We start from the raw sequence: 18,338 nt of genomic DNA on the forward strand, positions 1-18,338 counted from the left end.
CTTTGAATCTAAAGAGCCTGTGTCTGCAATTCTAATTTTGGATATGATATACATAATACATATTATTTATTTATTGTGCAGATGGAATAGGCAGCATCTCAGCCAGAAGATTCACAAAACAATTTTTGCATTTTGTCCTTGGTTCCACAATCACCCTTTGTGCAGAGTATGTGGAAAGATCTCAAATCTCTTTTAATCAGTAAGAAAGACAGCTTTGGTATAAACCAATAATCCAAACCATTGGTGGCATCTCCTGGCAGGAAAAATTTTGCATGTGTAAAGGTGGCAGGTGAGAAACTGGTGTGGCCTCAGGATATATACTGTAAAGCAGCTGGCTTGCTGAAGGTAAGCAGGCGAGGGTTTAGTCATTGGTTATACCTGGAGCCCCATGACAGAAGAAAGGTTAAACAAACAAATACATTGTGTACCTTAGAAGATCCATCCTGTGACTGGGTGTACTTTGTAGCTCTGATGGAAAATTGTGGCAAAACTCTAGGAAAAACAACAATAATGGGTCAAGGAGGAAGCTACTGACTTCTGCACCTAATGTCCTACCTCGTGCCCTGTTTCATATAATTTCTGGAGGAGATCTCTCATGGTAAGCCACTTGAAGTCAGTTTGAACTGTGATCCTTTAGAAGTTGCTAAACTACAACTCCCCACCATAGCTGCTATAGATCTACATTATCTAGCAGTCACAGATTCTTCACCACTACCCTAAAGAGAGCATCACAGATTATGATATGGCCTAAACCTGTGAAAGTGAGCAGACCCAGGGGTGTTATAGACCTTTAAGTAAAGACACAGCAAACAGTCCACAAGGACATATAAGAGTTTGTGCAAGTTTCACAGAGTCTGAGTCTGCAAGTTTCACAGAGTACATGAATCAGAATATGGGGAATGAATAACCTTGTAAAGATGTGGGGAACAATGATGAAGGAGGAAAGAAAAGAAGAATGAATATGTATTTTATAATACTAGAGAAGTGTATTTGTAAATAAATAACACAATAGCTAAAGCCTGATTATCTTACAATTTCCACGGTAGCTGTCTTATTAAAAATATACCTCTCTCATGGTAGCATTTTGGAGGCTGGAGGAATACACATTCCACCCCACACAGGTAGCTGAGCCATAAACAACAGAACTGTTCCCTTACAGTGCTCCAAGCTGCCTTACTCAGAAATATCAGTGTGAGATGGCTGTACGTGAATCTCTAGTTCCCCGCATTTGGGAAGGCTTGTGTCTTTGGCTACTCACTCTGAGACTGTGGGCCATGCAGTATCCAGATCTTCTCTGCGGAGAGCCAGATGGAAGGCAATGCCATCCAACTCATAGAGGGAGTTCAAAATGTCCGTCCATAGCTTTTGGTCCAGGAAGGGGCTACGTGCATAGTACCACTCACTGCAAGGAACAAATCACAGAGGATACTAAATCCCAGCTGCCTGTGTTACCTCCATTCCATTCCCACCACGGACCAGATCCAAACAAATGTAACCGGCTTAGAAGGTGGCAGTCCTCCTAGTTATCATGAACCTTGAGAATACAAGAGAAACTAATACAATTAACATACATCTACCACATCCCTACAATGAAAATGCTGAACAAGGCAGACTCTGCCAACCAAGGATTGCCCTGCTAAATCAGAGTTAGGGTTGTACTGAGGCCCAGAGCACCACAGAGCCCTCAAAATCTTTGGTGAGACTTTCAGAGCCTCTCTAAAAATTAACAGCAGATTGCAAGCTTTAATGTGACAGGATATGTACGTGTGTGTGTGTGTATTCATGAGAAATAATCATATTAATTGTATTTAAATAATTGCATTCAAATATAAATTAAATCAAAAGTAATTTTTATCTTGGCACTCACTGTTTCTTTGTTCTGGTCCCACCTCTTCGTTTTAAAAAAAGTTTTCTAACCCAGTGAAGATAGCTGGGGAAGATCTAGGAGCACTTCCACTCTGCCACTGTTTCCATCCCACAAAACCTCAGAAGCAATTTGAAAGCAATCAGTCTCTATCTCCATTTAAGTTGACTTGAAATGCTGAGAACAAGGGGCGAGTATCAGTGCCCTGAGCTACCACACTCTCTGCAGCAACAAAAATCTCATCATCCCCACTCCACACCAAACAGAAGAAAGCAAGAGCAACAACAAAAAACAGTTGCCTTTGTTAATTCTTGTCAATTTCACAGCTTTTAATCTTTTTCTTTAATTTTATGGAAGGGGGTTTATGAAGGGGTCTTGTAAAATCATTGCACTAGCATTTTCTTATAGGTCCTAAAGCTCATGAATCTGGAGAACAGGTGAAGGAAGAGTTCTCACCAATATGGAAACACACAGAAACTCCAGTTTCACAGTAGCTTTCCCGGCACTGTAGCTGAACCAGAAATAAATCAGCTCAACTCTCTGATACAGTTGATATGATGCGAACACAAACATCAAGCTGCTTTCAAACTGGTGCTGAATACTTGCAAGGAAGGGCTCTTACCTGGTGACTTCTGGTTCCATGAAGCAGAGCTGCAAGGTCTCAGCTAATTGTTGATGGACCAGGCAATAGCGGATGAAAGCACGGCCTTTCCCCACAGCGGTTTTCAGCTGTCAAGTAAACAAGTGTATATTCCGATGTACAGGCCAAAGTAGTAAAGAACTCCTTAAATTACCCTATTTGCTAAAAAATATTTGTTTATATACTCTCTCTAGGCTATCCACCTTGGCTTACAACTTCTTCTAAGTTCCCTGTAATTTGTCTTCCCCACTTGCTTCCACTGCAGTGATCCATTGTGCCAATGTCCTAGTCTTGGTGCAAACCAATCCATATTGATACTCTTCACCACAGTCTGAATAAAAGAATAAACTATCACCAAGTTTCCTTGGGAACTGTGTTACCTTGCTATAGAACTACGACTGAAAGATTCTAAACATAATAGCACTCTTGTGCTATATACAGGTAGTCCTTGGTGAATGACTGCCCTGTTTAGTGACCATTCAAACTTAAGATGGTACTGAAAAAGTAGGTTTACAATTGGTCCTCTATGATAGTCACACAATCACGATTTGCAACCTTCACAGCTGACTTCCAACAAATGAAGTCAAAGGGGAAGCTAGCAGGAAGTCACAAGTTGTGGTCATGTGATGTTTCACTTAATGACCACACCGTTTAGTGACAGAGTTGCTGGTCCCGACTGCAGTTGTTAAGTGAGGACTACTTGTATAAAGAAAAAAAGTGCAACCAAACAAATTAGGTTTGAGTGGCAGGAGATGAAGGGGTTAACCATCAAGCTCACAACCATGAGGGAATCTTTTAAAGGACACTCAGTTTGCTAACCTCGCTTCTAATCATTTTGGAAATTGCTTATCTAACTGTCTTAAAGCTATTAGAGATCTTTGGAATGACAAGTTTGAAAAGCGACCTGGTGAGTCTATCTTCATTTCTGAACAAAAGAAAAACTAACTATACATTTAAGAACTGAAAGAATTTGAAATAAATGGCAAAAAGCAAAAGAAGATTTTGAACCAAGAAAACTATAAAACAAATTAAGGGTCCAGACAAATTTGGAATATTGAAACTTTTACTATAAGATTTTGGAACTAACTATATAAAATAAGCAGCTTTTTATGGAAACCAGAATTATTTTGTCTATTGTAAGTCATAACAGAGATTAGAGACCTTATAATTTAAATTGGACACTAGAGGGGACTAAAGATTCCAGGCAAAAAGAAAAAAAACTGTCTTTGGTTTTGATTAAGATTGGGATTTACAAAATGACACAAAACACTATAACATTTGAAATATTAAAGGAGATCTTTGAAGAATGGGGCGAGAAATTAGTAGCCACAATATCAGCAATATCAGTAATGATGTCTGCTTCTGTGTGTTTAAAGGATATTAATGAAGGAATGACAGATTTGAAACAAATATTGCTCGATGCAGAAATAGTGGAATCAGAAATATTCGATAAAAAAAAAGTGCGGATTACAAGACAGAGAAGGTATTTAAAGTGGAAATACAAGTGACAGGCCAAGAAAATGACCCAGATAAGGACTCTTTACTGGATATACAAAAGAAGCTGGCTGAAATTTTAAAAATTAAATGGGAATTGCAAATGATAAACCAAGAGATGACCTGGATAATGTCTTTTTATTGGATTTACAAAGAAGCTTGTTAAAGCCTCGAGAAGCCTATCCAATGGGACAAAGACGAATTCAAGAGAGATCAAGTCTTACAACAATATTTGAGCATTGATATGACCATGTTCAATTTTGGCTCTAATGTAATAACAAGCCTCTTCTTTTTTAAACTTGTACTGCTTTCCTCTGATGGAATCTTCCTTTTCTCCATTTTGCATACATGAAGATCAATAGCGTCTAAAATCCCAAGTGCAACTGCGCGTGTGCTAGTCTGAAATGAGCATGCACTCGCCTCGTGTTAACTGCATTTTGGGTCACATTAAACACGACCCGGTATCAATTTACAATTCGCACTAAGTCAAATACTGCATTATTTGAACTCGCACGAATCATTACCTACCTGTACTATAATTGTTAGGTGACAAAATCTCAAAATATTTTCTTCTTAAAGGAAGAAATTAAAGTGAAAAAGATTCTTCTTTAAAAATATTAGATACCGTGGCTCTTTGAAGCATTTCTATCATGGATGTTACCATGGGAACATCAGGCCCATTTCTTATCAGGATCCCTTTGTCAAACACAAAGTCTAATTCCTATTTAAAACACAGAGCACAATTCTGGGACATCATTTCATTATTTCAGTGGAAAAGAACATTTTTTGGAAGAAATACAGTATGAACTCCTGTACATATACAGGTTGTCAACAAGGGAGGTAGATCTATTCAGTAACTTTATTCAATAAAATCCCAAATTTATACACTGTCCTAAGAGATAATGTAGTATATTCAGTTTTGTTACCACAATGTGCAAACCCAATTGTTGCAGTTTTCTAAACTTTAGTTCATGACTCAGAATTACTAGTGAAGTAGGCTAAAGGGGCTGTTCAACAAACCATGGTTAGAACAAGCCGTGGCAGTTTATTTTTTTATATGTACATGATGTGTTGAATAACAGAATGCTCTTGTCATGGAAAGCTGAAATGGAGCTAGAAGGGATGAAGAAATATGTTCAAATTAAGGAAATTGCACTGAGACTATCTTGGTTCTAGACTTTAAAAATAAAAAAAGGACAATATGGATCTGGATAGATCTTTAAAAGCTTAATGGAGCTATAGAAAGAGATAAATGTGAAGATCTAAACTTGGAGAATATTTTTGGCAAATAGTTTTGACTAACCAGATTGCTATAGTAACTACACTTCCTTTTGTAAGATGTTGAGAGTTTCTTATGATATGCCCTTCCAAGATTTTTTAAAAATGATAGAATTCATTACCTCAGTCTTCCCAAACCTAACAACCTCCAGATAGATGAATTGGACTACAGTTCCCAGCATCCCCATCCAGCATGCTAGATTTGTAGCATATCATATCTGGAAGGCACCAGGCTGAAGTAGAACTGTAGAAACATAACAGCATTTACTGTCACCTTCCTGAACGCCATCTTAATGTCTTGCTTCTAGAATGGTTGGTTGTTTAAGCCAAGGTGGGTGACTTCCAGGTGTTGCTGAATTACTACTCAGCAGCCCAGCTAGCAGGGCCAGTGATGAAAGATCCTCCATCGTTAGCCCTGCTAGCTAAGTTATTAGAAATTGTAACTCAGCAACATCTGGAGCATTCCAGATGTGGAGAATTTCCCACACCTCCTCTATGTCTTCCCAGGGCACAGAGAAATGTAGCACAGTCAATTTGTTCTCACCACCCTAGACTGCCCCATATTCCACAATAAGCTCAGATAAAATATAAACTAATCTTACTTTGTCCAAGGAGGTGACATGTTGAACCCCTGCATGTGGGTCATTGTATAGCCTGGTCAGGTTTCGGCTCAGAAAATCCCAGTAATCCTTTTTCTGTCCAAAGAGGTTTTTCTTCTCTTTCAAATCATACTAGAATATGGAGGAGGGGAAAATAATAGTATTAATGCTGATGGGTCCTTCACTGATGCTATGATAAATGATTCAGTAGCTGATTATAAGTTAACTGGTGACAGAAATGAAGAATAATGGGTTACAGATTTTCTAAATAAGTATGTTTTAGGGAATACTATAAACATATTGGAGGTTCAGATAGAAATGCTGGGGAAAAATAACTCTACTCCTCTTCGCAAAGCAAAAGATAAAATTCTGAGGGCAACACAAAGATGGGATTTTGCCTATGGAGTAAGGAGCAACCTCAGGAGCTGGGCGTGCATCGTGTTACAAAATTAGTAGCTAGACCCACTAAAATTGTAACTCTCATGATGTACTCTATAATCCAGGAGTAGAAAACCATTCTTCAGTTGGGGGCTATACAGTATTCCTTTGGGGTTATCTATGAGGATTGCCAGTAGCAATGGCTACCAGTGCCTGGAATGAGCAGGAACAGAGCCAGAATTTGGCAGGACTATTCTTCTCTCTCTCTCTCTTTCTTACACCTCTTTCCCCTCCCTCTTACTCTCCCCCTGCTTCAAGAGGAGCAGATCCCGTTGCCAGAGAACTGAACTAAGCCCTAGCAGAGGGCTTTTAAAACTGGAGCAACCCCTGCAATCACCTCCAGGAGCCCAAGATTTACCCTCTTGTCAAGCAAAGGCCTACAGTTGATGAGGAGATCGGGAGCCTCATACCTGCAGCAGAAATTCCAGCTGGGCACAGAAGGGTTGCAGTTCCTGGCTACCATCTGTCACGGGAAGACCCCGCTCACGGTAGTTTTTGTTTAAGTCAATCAGGGTATCTAGGGGGAAAAGAGGGAACTGGAGTGGTCATATCCCAATTCATAAAACATTTGAGTCCTGCTGTAGCATTTCTCCTCCTAAAGTTAAAATCAGGTGAAGAGAGTGTGTCAAACATACCCATTGTAGCCCAAATGTCAGAATGAGGAATAAGGGGGAAGATATATCTGGGAAGACCCCATAGAAGGACCCATAGTCAAACAAAAAGAGAAGTCAACTCCCACAAAACATTCTTAAAGGGTGCACACATGAGTGTTCATGTGCAGAAAGGAGGAGGATGGAAAGAGCATAAAAGAATAGCTCATTCAGCCCAGCAAGGTTATTCATGCCATCACCTCCCTCCTTGGCCAAAGCAAAGGAATAGATTTTTTTTAAACAGTTTGATCTGTTCTGGGCAGAGAGGCAATCAATCAGTCAGTAGAAGGCAGCTTGACTCATAGAGTAAAATGTGTTAATTGATGGGCCATTCTACTCATTGTTTTATTATGTATACCTTTATCCAGAAAGCTCAGCTTTCAGGTGTACCACTTCCTCCACACAGGATAAATTGACTGGGAGGACTGGGTGGGTCTGTACTTTTTACTGTTGAACATCTAACAATCCAAATTCACCCTGATTTCATTTTATTGAATACTCCAGCCCTGTTACTGTGTTTGGCAAAGAACCCATCTGAGTCTGGGTTAGGATCTCACCCAGTGATCCCATCCCTAATGCCAATCTGTTCAAGGCCTGAGTATGACAGTGTCTGTGCCTACAGTCAAACACACCTAACCTCCTATGTGCACAGTCTTGGATCAGAGAAAAATCTGAACAATTTCTTCAGTTTACGGGCATCCCCAGTAGGTACTGTAGATGCAGCGAGTATGGCTTAGAATAATCTGCCTTGTATTCTCGCAGATGTCTTGCAAGTTGTAGGAAGGCATATGGTGGACAACTCTAACCAAATAAATGCAGTGAGGACACATGGGGTTTGCCACAAAAGCATAACTGATGCCAGCATAAGCTCATGCTAAACTCTGACGTGCGCACATGATTCCGTTGGGTAAATTATCCCATTTTGAGTGGTTTCTTTTCTAGCCTGTGGCAAGATAGCCTCTGGTTTGTGGTTTTGTGGCCAGTTCTTTCTAGCCAGAGATTTGCCCAGAGATGATGTTAATCTCCCAGAGAGCAAAACCACAAAAACAGCTCCAATCTTAACAGGCCACTCTCTGTAGCTAGGATCTGGCCATTATTTCTAATTCTGTCTGGGTTCTAAGAGGTCCTCCTAAGGGGAAAAGTCAGCAGAACTGCCTATCCCATAGCCATCAACTGTGCTTTGTCCAGACACCAGGTATGAAAATATACATAATACTGTATAAAAGAATGCCAGTCCAGGGGATATGTGAGAAATATGCCCCACCTCAAAGCAGATCCCAGATAATGCCCATCATTTTAGTAATGCATACAGTGAAGAGAGCAGCCACATATACCCCCCTTACTTACACTTTAATTCCTTGATCACATGAAGCAGCTCTCTGTCAGTAGCCATCATTCCACATCACAGTCCCTTCAGAAGGAAACAGCTATTAATTAAGGAATTTCAGGGCTGGCCCTACAGTCTGGGAGAATAGCAAAGCTATTTCCGGAAGCAGATTTGGGTGTCATAAAAAATATTAGTTATATAAATATGCATTGTTATCTAATAACAATAGCAGCTGGATAACATAGTAGTTAGAACTGCCTTTGACACAGGAGATCAGGGTTCAAATCCTGGCTGGTACCTACCTTACCAGTAGGGGTCCTTGGGCAAAGACCCCCTAATGTTTCACCTGCCTACCTCAAATATAAAAGTGACAGGTACAAAGAGAGTCATGCTGGCTCAGATGTCAGGTCCACGTCAGATGTTGGGGAACCAGGACAAACTGATGATAAGTGGGCTACTGGAACAAACCATACATGGACGAGACAAGAGAACTTGGAATTGATGGAATGCTAGTACAACAGCAGACCTAATGAGAGGGGATATATGAAATGTATGAGGGAACTATGGATAGACAGAAGACCTACATCCACACTAAGTGAGAAACAACTAGTTACCCAGCACTTCAACATAGTGAAGAGGGAGCTGCTCTCACAACTTGAGATAGACACATTACAACCCGGACCCAAGCAGACCTGGAAGAACAACTGGATGTGCAGCCAACACCTGAAGCTGGAATATCACTGCCACCCCTTCCATTACAGAGTACAGCAGCTGATAGGAGGCATAAGATCATGGATAATCTGATCTTATTAGAGACTGATTACCAAGGCTCAGTGGACTTCCATTGCATAGTATGCTAGAAGATGCCAATAGAGCCCTCACAACAATCCTTACTGCCACCATAACTCAGACCAATGAACTGGTATACACTACAGCCGCTATAATCCTGGAAATGCTTGAATACACAATCAAGAAGATCAGCAGTACATCCCTAACCCCCTGGCTGGAAAATGAGGTTGGAGGCTAAGATCAAGGCAACCCAGAGAAAAGTCAGTCAGCTGGTGGAACTACAGAAGGGTGTGGAGATTAAGGATAAGACTCGGCTACTGAAAAAAATATATGGGCCTGACTCCATCTGAAGCCCTAGAGACTGCTAAACAAAGGCTCACAGCACTGGCTGCCAGGCTAAGGCAATACACTAGAGAAGCAGAGGCCAGGAAAATAAATGCCCTCTTCTCCAAAGAACCATCCAAAGTGTACTCCCAACTGCAGTGCAACCACACAGTAACAGCAGAGCCACCAGCAGCAGAAACTGAACAATACTGGAAGAACATATGGGAGAAAGAAAAGACACATAAGCAGACCACAGCAATCTCCCAGAACAGGAACCAGTCACCATCACAGTAGCCGACATCCAACAGCGGGTCAAGAACATGAAGAGCTGGATAGCACCTGGCCCGGACATGATCCACACCTACTGGCTAAAGAAACTAACAGCAGTGCATGAACACCTAGCAGCACAGATGAGCCAGCCGCTAGCAGCAGGCTCCCACCCAGACTGGCTAACACAAGGAAGGACAGTGCTGATCATGAAAGACCCTCACAAGGGAACAGCACCATCCAATAACCTGCTTCCCCACAACATGGAAAGTTCTATCAGGCATCCTAGCTGCCAAGCTACAAGACCATATGGGCCAGTACATAAACACAGCTCAGAAAGACATTGGGAACAACACCAGAGGCTCAAAACACCAGTTGCTCATAGACAGAGCAGTCGCCCGAGACTCAAGGTCTAGGCAGACCAATCTGAGCACAGCCTGGACATGACTGGACATGAAAGCCTATGACTCAATGCCACACACATGGATCTGTGAATGTCTGACACTATACAAAGTCAACAGGACGCTAAGGACCTTCCTCAAGAACTCAGTGGGACTGTGGAAGACAACACTGGAAGTCAACTCAAGTCAGCTCGCACAAGTGGCCATCAAGTGCGGCATACACCAAGGTGATGCACTGTCCCCGCTGCTGTTCTGCATAGGCTTAAAGTCCCTCAGCCAAATAATCACAAGGACTGGATATGGGTACAGGTTCAAGAGTGGAATCACCATCAGCCACCTTGTCTACATGGATGACATCAAGTTGTATGCTAAGAGTGAACGAGACCTCAGTTGACTCACTGATCCACCTGACACGGATCTACAGTGAGGACGTTGGTCCTGAAGATCCAGCTCAGGAAGAACAAGATCCATGCCATCAACATGTATGCCCTGCCAGTCATCAGATACCCTGCTGGTATAGTGAGCTGGCCAAAGGAGGACCATGTACGGAGGTTTCCACCCCAAGTCCAACACCCAGAGACTGTACACCAGCTGCAAAGAGGGCAGGCGGGGTCTGATGAGTGTCAAAGCCACTGTCCTGGACAAAACCCGGAGCATCCAGGAGTACATCAGTAAGATGGCACCCAAAGATCAGCTGCTGAGATAATGCCTGAGGCAGCAGCAGACACGGGAGGAAGTTCAAGTGGAGGAAGTACCATGACAAGACAAGCCCCTGCATGGGATGTACCATCAACAGATAGCTGAGGTGGCTGACATTGAGAAATCCTATCAGTGGCTGGAAAGGGCTGGACTAGAAGACAGCACTGAGGCACTGATCATAGCAGCACAAGAACAGGCACTAAGCACCAGATCCATAGAAGCAGGGGTCTACCACGCTAGACAGGACCCAAGGGGCAGATTGTGCAGAGGCCTCAGAGACAGTCCAACACATTGTGGCAGGGTGTAAGATGCAGCCAGGAACAGCATACACTGAATGGCATGACCAAGTAGCTGGCATTGTGTACAGGAACGTCTGCATAGTGTATGGGCTAGCCCCCCCGCAAGTCCAGATGGGAGATTCCACAGAAGGTCGTGGAGAATAATAGGGCTAAGATCCTGTGGGACTTCCAGATCCAGACGGTCAGGCAGGTACTGGTCCATCAATCAGATATCGTGGTAGTAGACAAAGACCAGAAGACAGCAGTGGTAATAGATGTAGCAGTGCCAAGTGACACTGAAGAAGGAGCATGAGAAGCTGGAGAAGTACCAGGGCCTGAAGGAAGAACTAGAGAGGATGTGGAAAGTAAAGGCCAAAGTGGTCCCAGTGGTGGTAGGAGCACTCAAGGCTGTGACTCCTAAGCTGGAAGAGTGGCTCCAGGAACAACATCCGAGCTCTCTGTCCAGAAGAGTGCAGTGCTAGGAACAGCTGAGATACTGCGCAGAACCCTCAAACTCCCAGGCCTCTGGTAGAGGACCCCAGATTGAGGAAGACACACACCACCCATAGGGGTGAGAGGGGAATTTTTTTTTATTAATGTATTTAAATATTTACAGCTAGGGATTCCTTATTCTGGGAGTCACGTATCTTGATGGCTGCACAGACATGAATACACTCATTTTAAAAACATCAGTATAAAAATAGGTTGAGTCGGAATCTAATACACAATATATAATCTTCTATATTAAGAAAGGGTAGCTGAATCTTTCTTCATGTGCTCATAACAGTTTGCAGATTACTGACTCTCAGTGATTACTAATCCTGATAAGAGAAAAACTTTTTTTTCTACCCAGAAAATACTGAAAATGCTAAGCAATCTTTCCTTCCCTAGAACATACAAGGAACTAATATAAATAATCTCACATGGCCAACATTTGTTAGGCTGAGTGTTTCACAACAGCTGTCTTCTGAAATCATGCATTCCCCCCCCCCCCCGGGTCTTTTCTTCCCAGCTCACAAGAAGGAAGCCAAGAGGCTGAAAAGGCAGGCAGGCAGGCAGTTAGCTAGTTAGTTCTCCTGCTGCTCCTTCAATTGCTGTTCTAGGTGCTAACTGTGGTGACTGCAGAAGAGAGCAAGGTTCTCAGGAAGGAGGGGGTGCATTCCAAAAAGGGCAGAGGGACAAGAGACAACACAGTCCAGAGCTGGAGCATGGGAAGTGTAAGACATTTAGAATAGCCACTCCCTAGAATCTCCCAAGGTATACCCACTACAGATTTAGTCTGGCAAGATTCTGTCTGTATGGTATAAGCAATAAAGGATCTGAACTTGGTTGGACTGTTTTCCTGTTGTTCTTGGGCTGGGCCTGACACTAACCCAAGAAGTGATAACCCAAGAAGTTTTGCTGCCTGATGGATTCAGATGGACAGTCCTCTTGCAGGGATCATCAGGCAGTGCAGACCTCCTTCTCCATGGACAGGGTGATTTGCAAATAAGAGATCAACCTTGGAGGCAGCCATATTGTGGTGATGGAAACTTCTGCCACCACCACTTCTCCTGGCAGTAGTCCCTGGACAGTGGGAAGGGAGTCTCCTCTACAATGAGCTCAGTTCCTGGGGACTTCACAGATAGATCTACAGTATGTAGTTTTCTTGGCAACAGTGCTGACGTGGTTTGCCATTATCTTCTGGGAAGGTTTTTCAACTTCTCAGTCTAGCCCACAGTCCTAGTGCTTCCTGGAGGTCTCCCATCCAAGTCCTAATCAGGTCTGATCCTGCTTAGCTTACCTGAGTTTAGGAGTCAATTAAAGGAGGTTTTGGATTCCTAAGAGCCCAAGCCTTCCCTGTTACCCTAATAATTTTCAAAAAGAGATGGTAAATATACCAGCCTTGGAAATAACATACTTTTCTTCCAGTGGTTAGGTAGCTCCCTTCTGTCCCAGCTGATGTGAACTCAGGAGGCAGTAGAACTTCTTCCTCAACTAGTTTCTCATTATCCACCCTCAACCTCAAAGGGCTTTTCTGTCTGAGCCTCTGTGCCATCCATACTTCTGGGCAATCCATACCTCTGTACCTTCATGTATTTCCTTATCCCCACCCTATTTTCCATCCTGCTGAGTTCTTCTGAAGGGGGAGGCAAACAAACACCCCTCCCCAATTTGGGCAAGCATTGCACTAGAAAACAGAAACAACCATCACAAAATCAACTTGCTTCATTCCCCTTCAGCTTTCTTGCAGCTTTTCTTATTAAAGCTTTTTTTCAGATACTTTCTAGCCACACTGGGAACTGCACAAAATATCCCAGTGACCAAGCCTGCCTTCTCTTACATTTGCCTACCAATTGAAAAGGTCTTTGGCCACAATCAAAGTGCCCTGCATCTGTGGCCTATTCAAGGAACATTTACAAACCACTTCAGGCCTTCTGAGAGTTCAAGACAGGCTTTGGCAACTTCCAGCTTTTGTGGCTCATGGTTAGAACAACAAATGATGACCCACTGACACAAAATAAGACATCCAAAAAGCATAAACATGATTTAAATGCTGGTGTTTTTTTTTTTTAAATGCACATGTCTAAATTTGAGCCACCTCTGAGCTTAAGGTCCAGGCTGAATGGCCCTCTCTCCCTCCCCACCCTTGGCCCTGTGCCTCTCAAACCTGCACTAGGCAGAATGTCTGGATTTCTCAGTCCTATACATTGCACCATAGATACCTTTCAGATGTTTTCCTATAAGCAAGTCCAAATGTAGACTCCATGAAGTCTGAGGATTAGTTGTCATGCCTGTGGGCAGTTTTCAACCACCCTAATAGAGAGAGTTACATGCTTACAGTGACTTCTTTCACACAGCCCAAGGGCAGCTGCTGGTCCTGGCATTTCCCCCAGTCTCTGAGCACTCCAGTCTGCACATACCTGACTTGAGAGGCTGGATCTCAGCCGAGCACTGGAAAAACCAGCTCCAGTGCCTGACCTCTGGACAGTCAGACAAGAGCAGTTTCCTCTTTCCAGTGGAAGTCACTCCTTACCAAAAGGGAAAATGTGATGTTGGAATCTCCCTGGATTCCAGAAAAGGGGGCACTAATATAGTCTAACCCTTTTAGGTGGCATCATTTGGACTCTCTTTGCTATTTTCTGCATTGTGACTTGGTGGGCATTGTGCAGTATGGAAAAAAGTGGATTCAGTATACCTTGGGGGCAAAACCAAAACTAGGGCCGCTGTGATTGCCAGCTCTTTCCAAAGATACTATGAACAACTAGGCTTCCTGATAGTGCTTTGGGAAGGCTGGGTTCAGTTCCTGAATGAAATGCAACATGGATTAAAATGAATTTAATCCTTAAAAAGCTGCCTTGCAGATAAAGGGAAGGGAGACAGGGACCACTGCAGCCCTTGCCCTCTGCGTATGTGAAGGAAGATACAACCCTTCCTTTTTCCTCCCTTTTTATCTGTGGGGGAGTGGTACACCAGTTCCTGTGAGGGAAAGCACTTAACCCTGTGGGAACCTTCCTGCACCTCGAGACACTTAATGGAAATTCAACCCCGGGTGGGGACCAGCCGGCTGGAAGATGATCTCGGTCGGTTTCCTCGCAAGCCGGGCCACCTCGCCTCCTGGTGGGGCAGGAGAGGGGCGGGGCGGGGTCGGAAAACTGACAAGGACATCCTGCGGGTTGAGTTGCGCGCTGGCCGCTGGACTTTGGAGCGCGATCGAGAGAGAGCGGAGCGGAGCGTCTCTCTCTGCCCGTCCGCCGGACGGATGCAAAGGGCGTCGAGCTGCGAGACTCACCGCCATGCCTGCCCCTCAGGCTCTTGGCCCAGCGGCTCCTCTGCCACCTCCGGATCTCCGCTCGCAAACCGAAAGTTTCTCGACGGAAAACCTCGTTCCGGGTTCGAGCGTCGGGTGCCCTTTCCTCCTCCGGAGGCGCAGCGCTACATCTTCCTCCTCCGAGGGGAAGGGCGAAACCGAGAGCCGCGGCCCAAGAGCGTGTGAACAGGAGGTAGCAAGGCCGGTGGAGCGAGGGCCCGTATCTGCCTCCTTAGACGAGGGTCCCGGTTTGCCGAAGGAAGGCGCCTCCACATCGACAAGGGCTTGATTGTTGTGCGACGTGAAGAGCTCTTGCCCTTCGTTTTGAAGGATAGGCTCCCACTGCGAAACTTCTGCCTGAAACATACCTTCCTCTTCTGGATGCCACGCCTGAAATAACAGAATTGCAGTAGATTTTTAATGGCTAATAGGTGCTGTGTATGTGTATATAACAGACACACACATACAATTTTCACCCAGTTACAGACTTACTATTTCATTACCTCTGCTACAAGTGTGAACATTCTAGTTCCGAAGCTCAAAATCTGTAAGCGTAACTAACTCAGAAGCAGATGTTCACACATCATGCCAAGCCACTGTTCATTTAATAAACCACAAATGGCTGGGTGGACAGAGTAATAAATTATGGGTTACTACCAAAACTACCCAACAGCAAACAACTACATTGCTATAGTTTGCATGCTTGTGAACCCAGTCAAACTCTCCCTAGAAATGAAAAGCTAATTCTTTTTGCACCAGAAGCAATCTTATGCACACATCTGAGAGCCGTTCTGTTGAAAATAAGCAGAATATGAGCATATACTAAATTTGAGCTAAACATATGTGATCTAAACACATACTGAAGAAAGCCTATTAATCTCACTGATGTGTTACTAGGAAAGAAACATGCTTCTGTAGGTACATATTTCCTAAATGATGGTTTATATTATGTTTTGTGCTCAAAAATAGATTCCAAGTGTAAAAAAGGAAACTTAGAAAAAAGCATGCCAGATAATGTTCCCTGGAATGTTAAGCCTCAAATCATTTACATTACTACAAGTATACCAATGCCTTTATATATACAGTAGTATGAATTTCTGTAAAAGTTATTACCTCAACTTTTAATAGCTAATATTGTCTTGTCCAAAATAATGCCTTTTTAGCATACCTTAATTGGGCATAATAGGCACAGAGCTTGAAATATACCAGGTATCTAAAGTGCCCCCTCACGTGCAAAATGCATTAATGTGATTTATTTGTGTGTACAGCACCAGCACCACCTTCTGGACATAGGGTATCTTAACGGGGAAAAAAAAAGTCTGGAACCCATATTTACTTTAAAACTAATGGGAAAAAAGGAGGACAAAAATCTTTCTAATCAACTTCTGGACAGTAAGAATAAAAGGACATTCATTGAAGACTGATTTGGATGTTATGAAGGTACTCTATGCCTCTAATATGCCTGAATATTATAAAAGTAAATGTGGTATAAGAGAGCCAGTTTGGTGTAGTGGTTAAGGCATCAGGCTAGAAACCAGGGTGAGTTCTAGTCCTGCATTAGGCACGAAGCCAGCTGGGTGACCTTGGGCCAGTCCCTCTCTCTCAGCCCTAGGAAGTGGGCAAGGGCAAACCACTTCTGAAATCTTGACAAGAAAACTGTAGGGACTTGGCCAGACAGTTGCCAGAAGTCAGGATTGACTCGAAGGCACACACAACATGATATAAAGACTAGAATAGGGGTGGGTGGGTGGACTTAGCTATGTGGGCACTATGAAGAACCTTGCCCACTTTCCTCACCAGTCAGCTAATTGCCTGAAAGTTCATGGCAGCAGAAAACCAGCAGTTGTGACCAGGATCCCTGGGTGGGCTTGTAATGAGTCCCTCCCAGTGACCCAGTACATAACATTGCTGATTTCCTGCAGTGGGAACCAGGCAATCTGGTGAATGGGAGGAAGTGAGAATCTTTTATTGTTTCTCTCTTCTCCTCAGCAAAGGTGCTCAAGATCTCTAGAAAGGAAGGTGGGGGGAGGGCAATCTGTGTGTGTGGCACACCGCATGCAGTGCAGCTCTTACCCTCTAAACAGGCAACAGTGCAACACTCTAGGCTAAAAGGGCTACCCATCCTTGGGCTGAACTGTTGCATGAAGAACAAAACATGTTAGGTTCATCTTGCCACACAGCCACTGTGTAATGCTGACTTATTGATCATTTCTTAGTCTAACCTACCTCACAGGGTTATTAAGGAATACAGTGCATGAAATATATGAGGGTTGGCTTGTAGACATTTCTTTGTAGGTGGGGTTAAAGTACGAAGGAGCTGCAATGGACCTCAGCACCTCAACAATCAATTCAGGGTGCTTCTAAATCTCTCTCTCTGTCTCTATAAACAAGCAGCCACTGTGGGCTTTTCCTCCTTAATGGATTTTTTTTTCAGTAAGAAAAAATAAACAATAGAAGCAGTGCCAAAATTCAGGAAGATCGCTAATGGAAAACCATGTCATCTCACATCTGATTCCATGAATGAAGCAAGACCTCTTTCACAACAAAACTTTGCCTCAAAGCAACATCTTTGGTGCTTTCACCTTTTACTGTATTAGATGGCTACTTGGACATGTTTTTGATATGCAGTGGGATTTGCAAATTGATGCCCACTAGATATTTTGGACTTGAGTTCCCATCCTCCCTGTTGCTGTAGCACACACTGGTTGGAGCTGGAAAGCAAAACCGCTACAAAGCATCGGGTTGCCTCCAGTCTCATACATGCAAATATGGTATGTGGAATGATCCTGTGAGTGTTCCTTGCAGCCACTGCAGAGCATTACAAGAATCCACTGAGCACTGGATTACATACAGCCCTGAAAAGCTGCCGCCTTTCCTTTGACCAAGCCTTTTCAGTCTTTGGCAACTGTGTGAGAAACAGGAAGCACAGAGAGGCAGGGGTGTGGGAAGTTTTACTAATATGCAAATTGGCATGTTCACACTCTTCATCTTTTAAACTTGCTACAATATTAATATCCCTAGCCTTATGGGACTAGTCCGTGAATAATAATGCCTCTAACTAGCAATGCTTGTGCTTCACTGGTTGACTTTCTGCCTATCTTGCAGCTATTAGAAACGCTGGTCTGGACACACTTGTCACTTTGCTTGTGAGGTCACCTATCCCTGTCCCGGTACTTATTTATTTCAAAAAGTTCATAAACTTTCCTTTTAAAATTGGAGACTGTTACATTTTATTTTTCTCTAAAGCAAATTTGAATTTGTGCCTTTGCACTCAGATATTTTTGTTTGGGTTGCAACAGGCTAACATGGTTGCTACTTAGGAGATGGAAATAAACATACCTAGTGAATTATATGTAATATACAAAATGTATGCTCAGAAATGGAGCGGCTGGATGAGACCTATGCATGGAATTATGAAATTATGCAATTTCCAGTAAAATGAAATCAACAGATGAAACAAAGTCCTTTTCTAAATGGATTTTGAGACAGCATGACCTTAA

General features: G+C 43.2%; 1 protein-coding gene across 3 annotated transcripts in view; it reads right to left on the bottom strand.

Moving 5' to 3' along the window:
- The window catches only part of RUFY4 (RUN and FYVE domain containing 4), a 40,240-nt gene that overhangs the window by 15,436 nt on the left and 6,466 nt on the right, over positions 1-18,338 (bottom strand). The window contains exons 2-8 of one of the 3 annotated variants that reach the window (XM_088146395.1): positions 14,821-15,228; positions 8,311-8,374; positions 6,724-6,830; positions 5,879-6,007; positions 2,487-2,593; positions 1,259-1,402; positions 429-492 (exon numbers count right to left, since the gene is read on the bottom strand). In XM_088146395.1, the coding sequence (XP_088002521.1) occupies positions 429-492; positions 1,259-1,402; positions 2,487-2,593; positions 5,879-6,007; positions 6,724-6,830; positions 8,311-8,359 (600 nt within the window). In that variant the 5' untranslated portion in view covers positions 8,360-8,374; positions 14,821-15,228. Of the gene's footprint in view, positions 1-428; positions 493-1,258; positions 1,403-2,486; positions 2,594-5,398; positions 5,521-5,878; positions 6,010-6,723; positions 6,831-8,310; positions 8,375-13,753; positions 13,938-14,820; positions 15,229-18,338 lie in introns of those variants that run through there. The other 2 variants (XM_025176099.2, XM_007442934.4) reach the window with 2 other exon arrangements.

The sequence above is a fragment of the Python bivittatus genome, unplaced genomic scaffold (genome assembly GCF_059951505.1).
Source record: "Python bivittatus isolate LINGU-HERP-01145 unplaced genomic scaffold, Pbiv_v1 ctg000480_np1212, whole genome shotgun sequence".
Lineage (NCBI taxonomy): Eukaryota > Metazoa > Chordata > Lepidosauria > Squamata > Pythonidae > Python > Python bivittatus.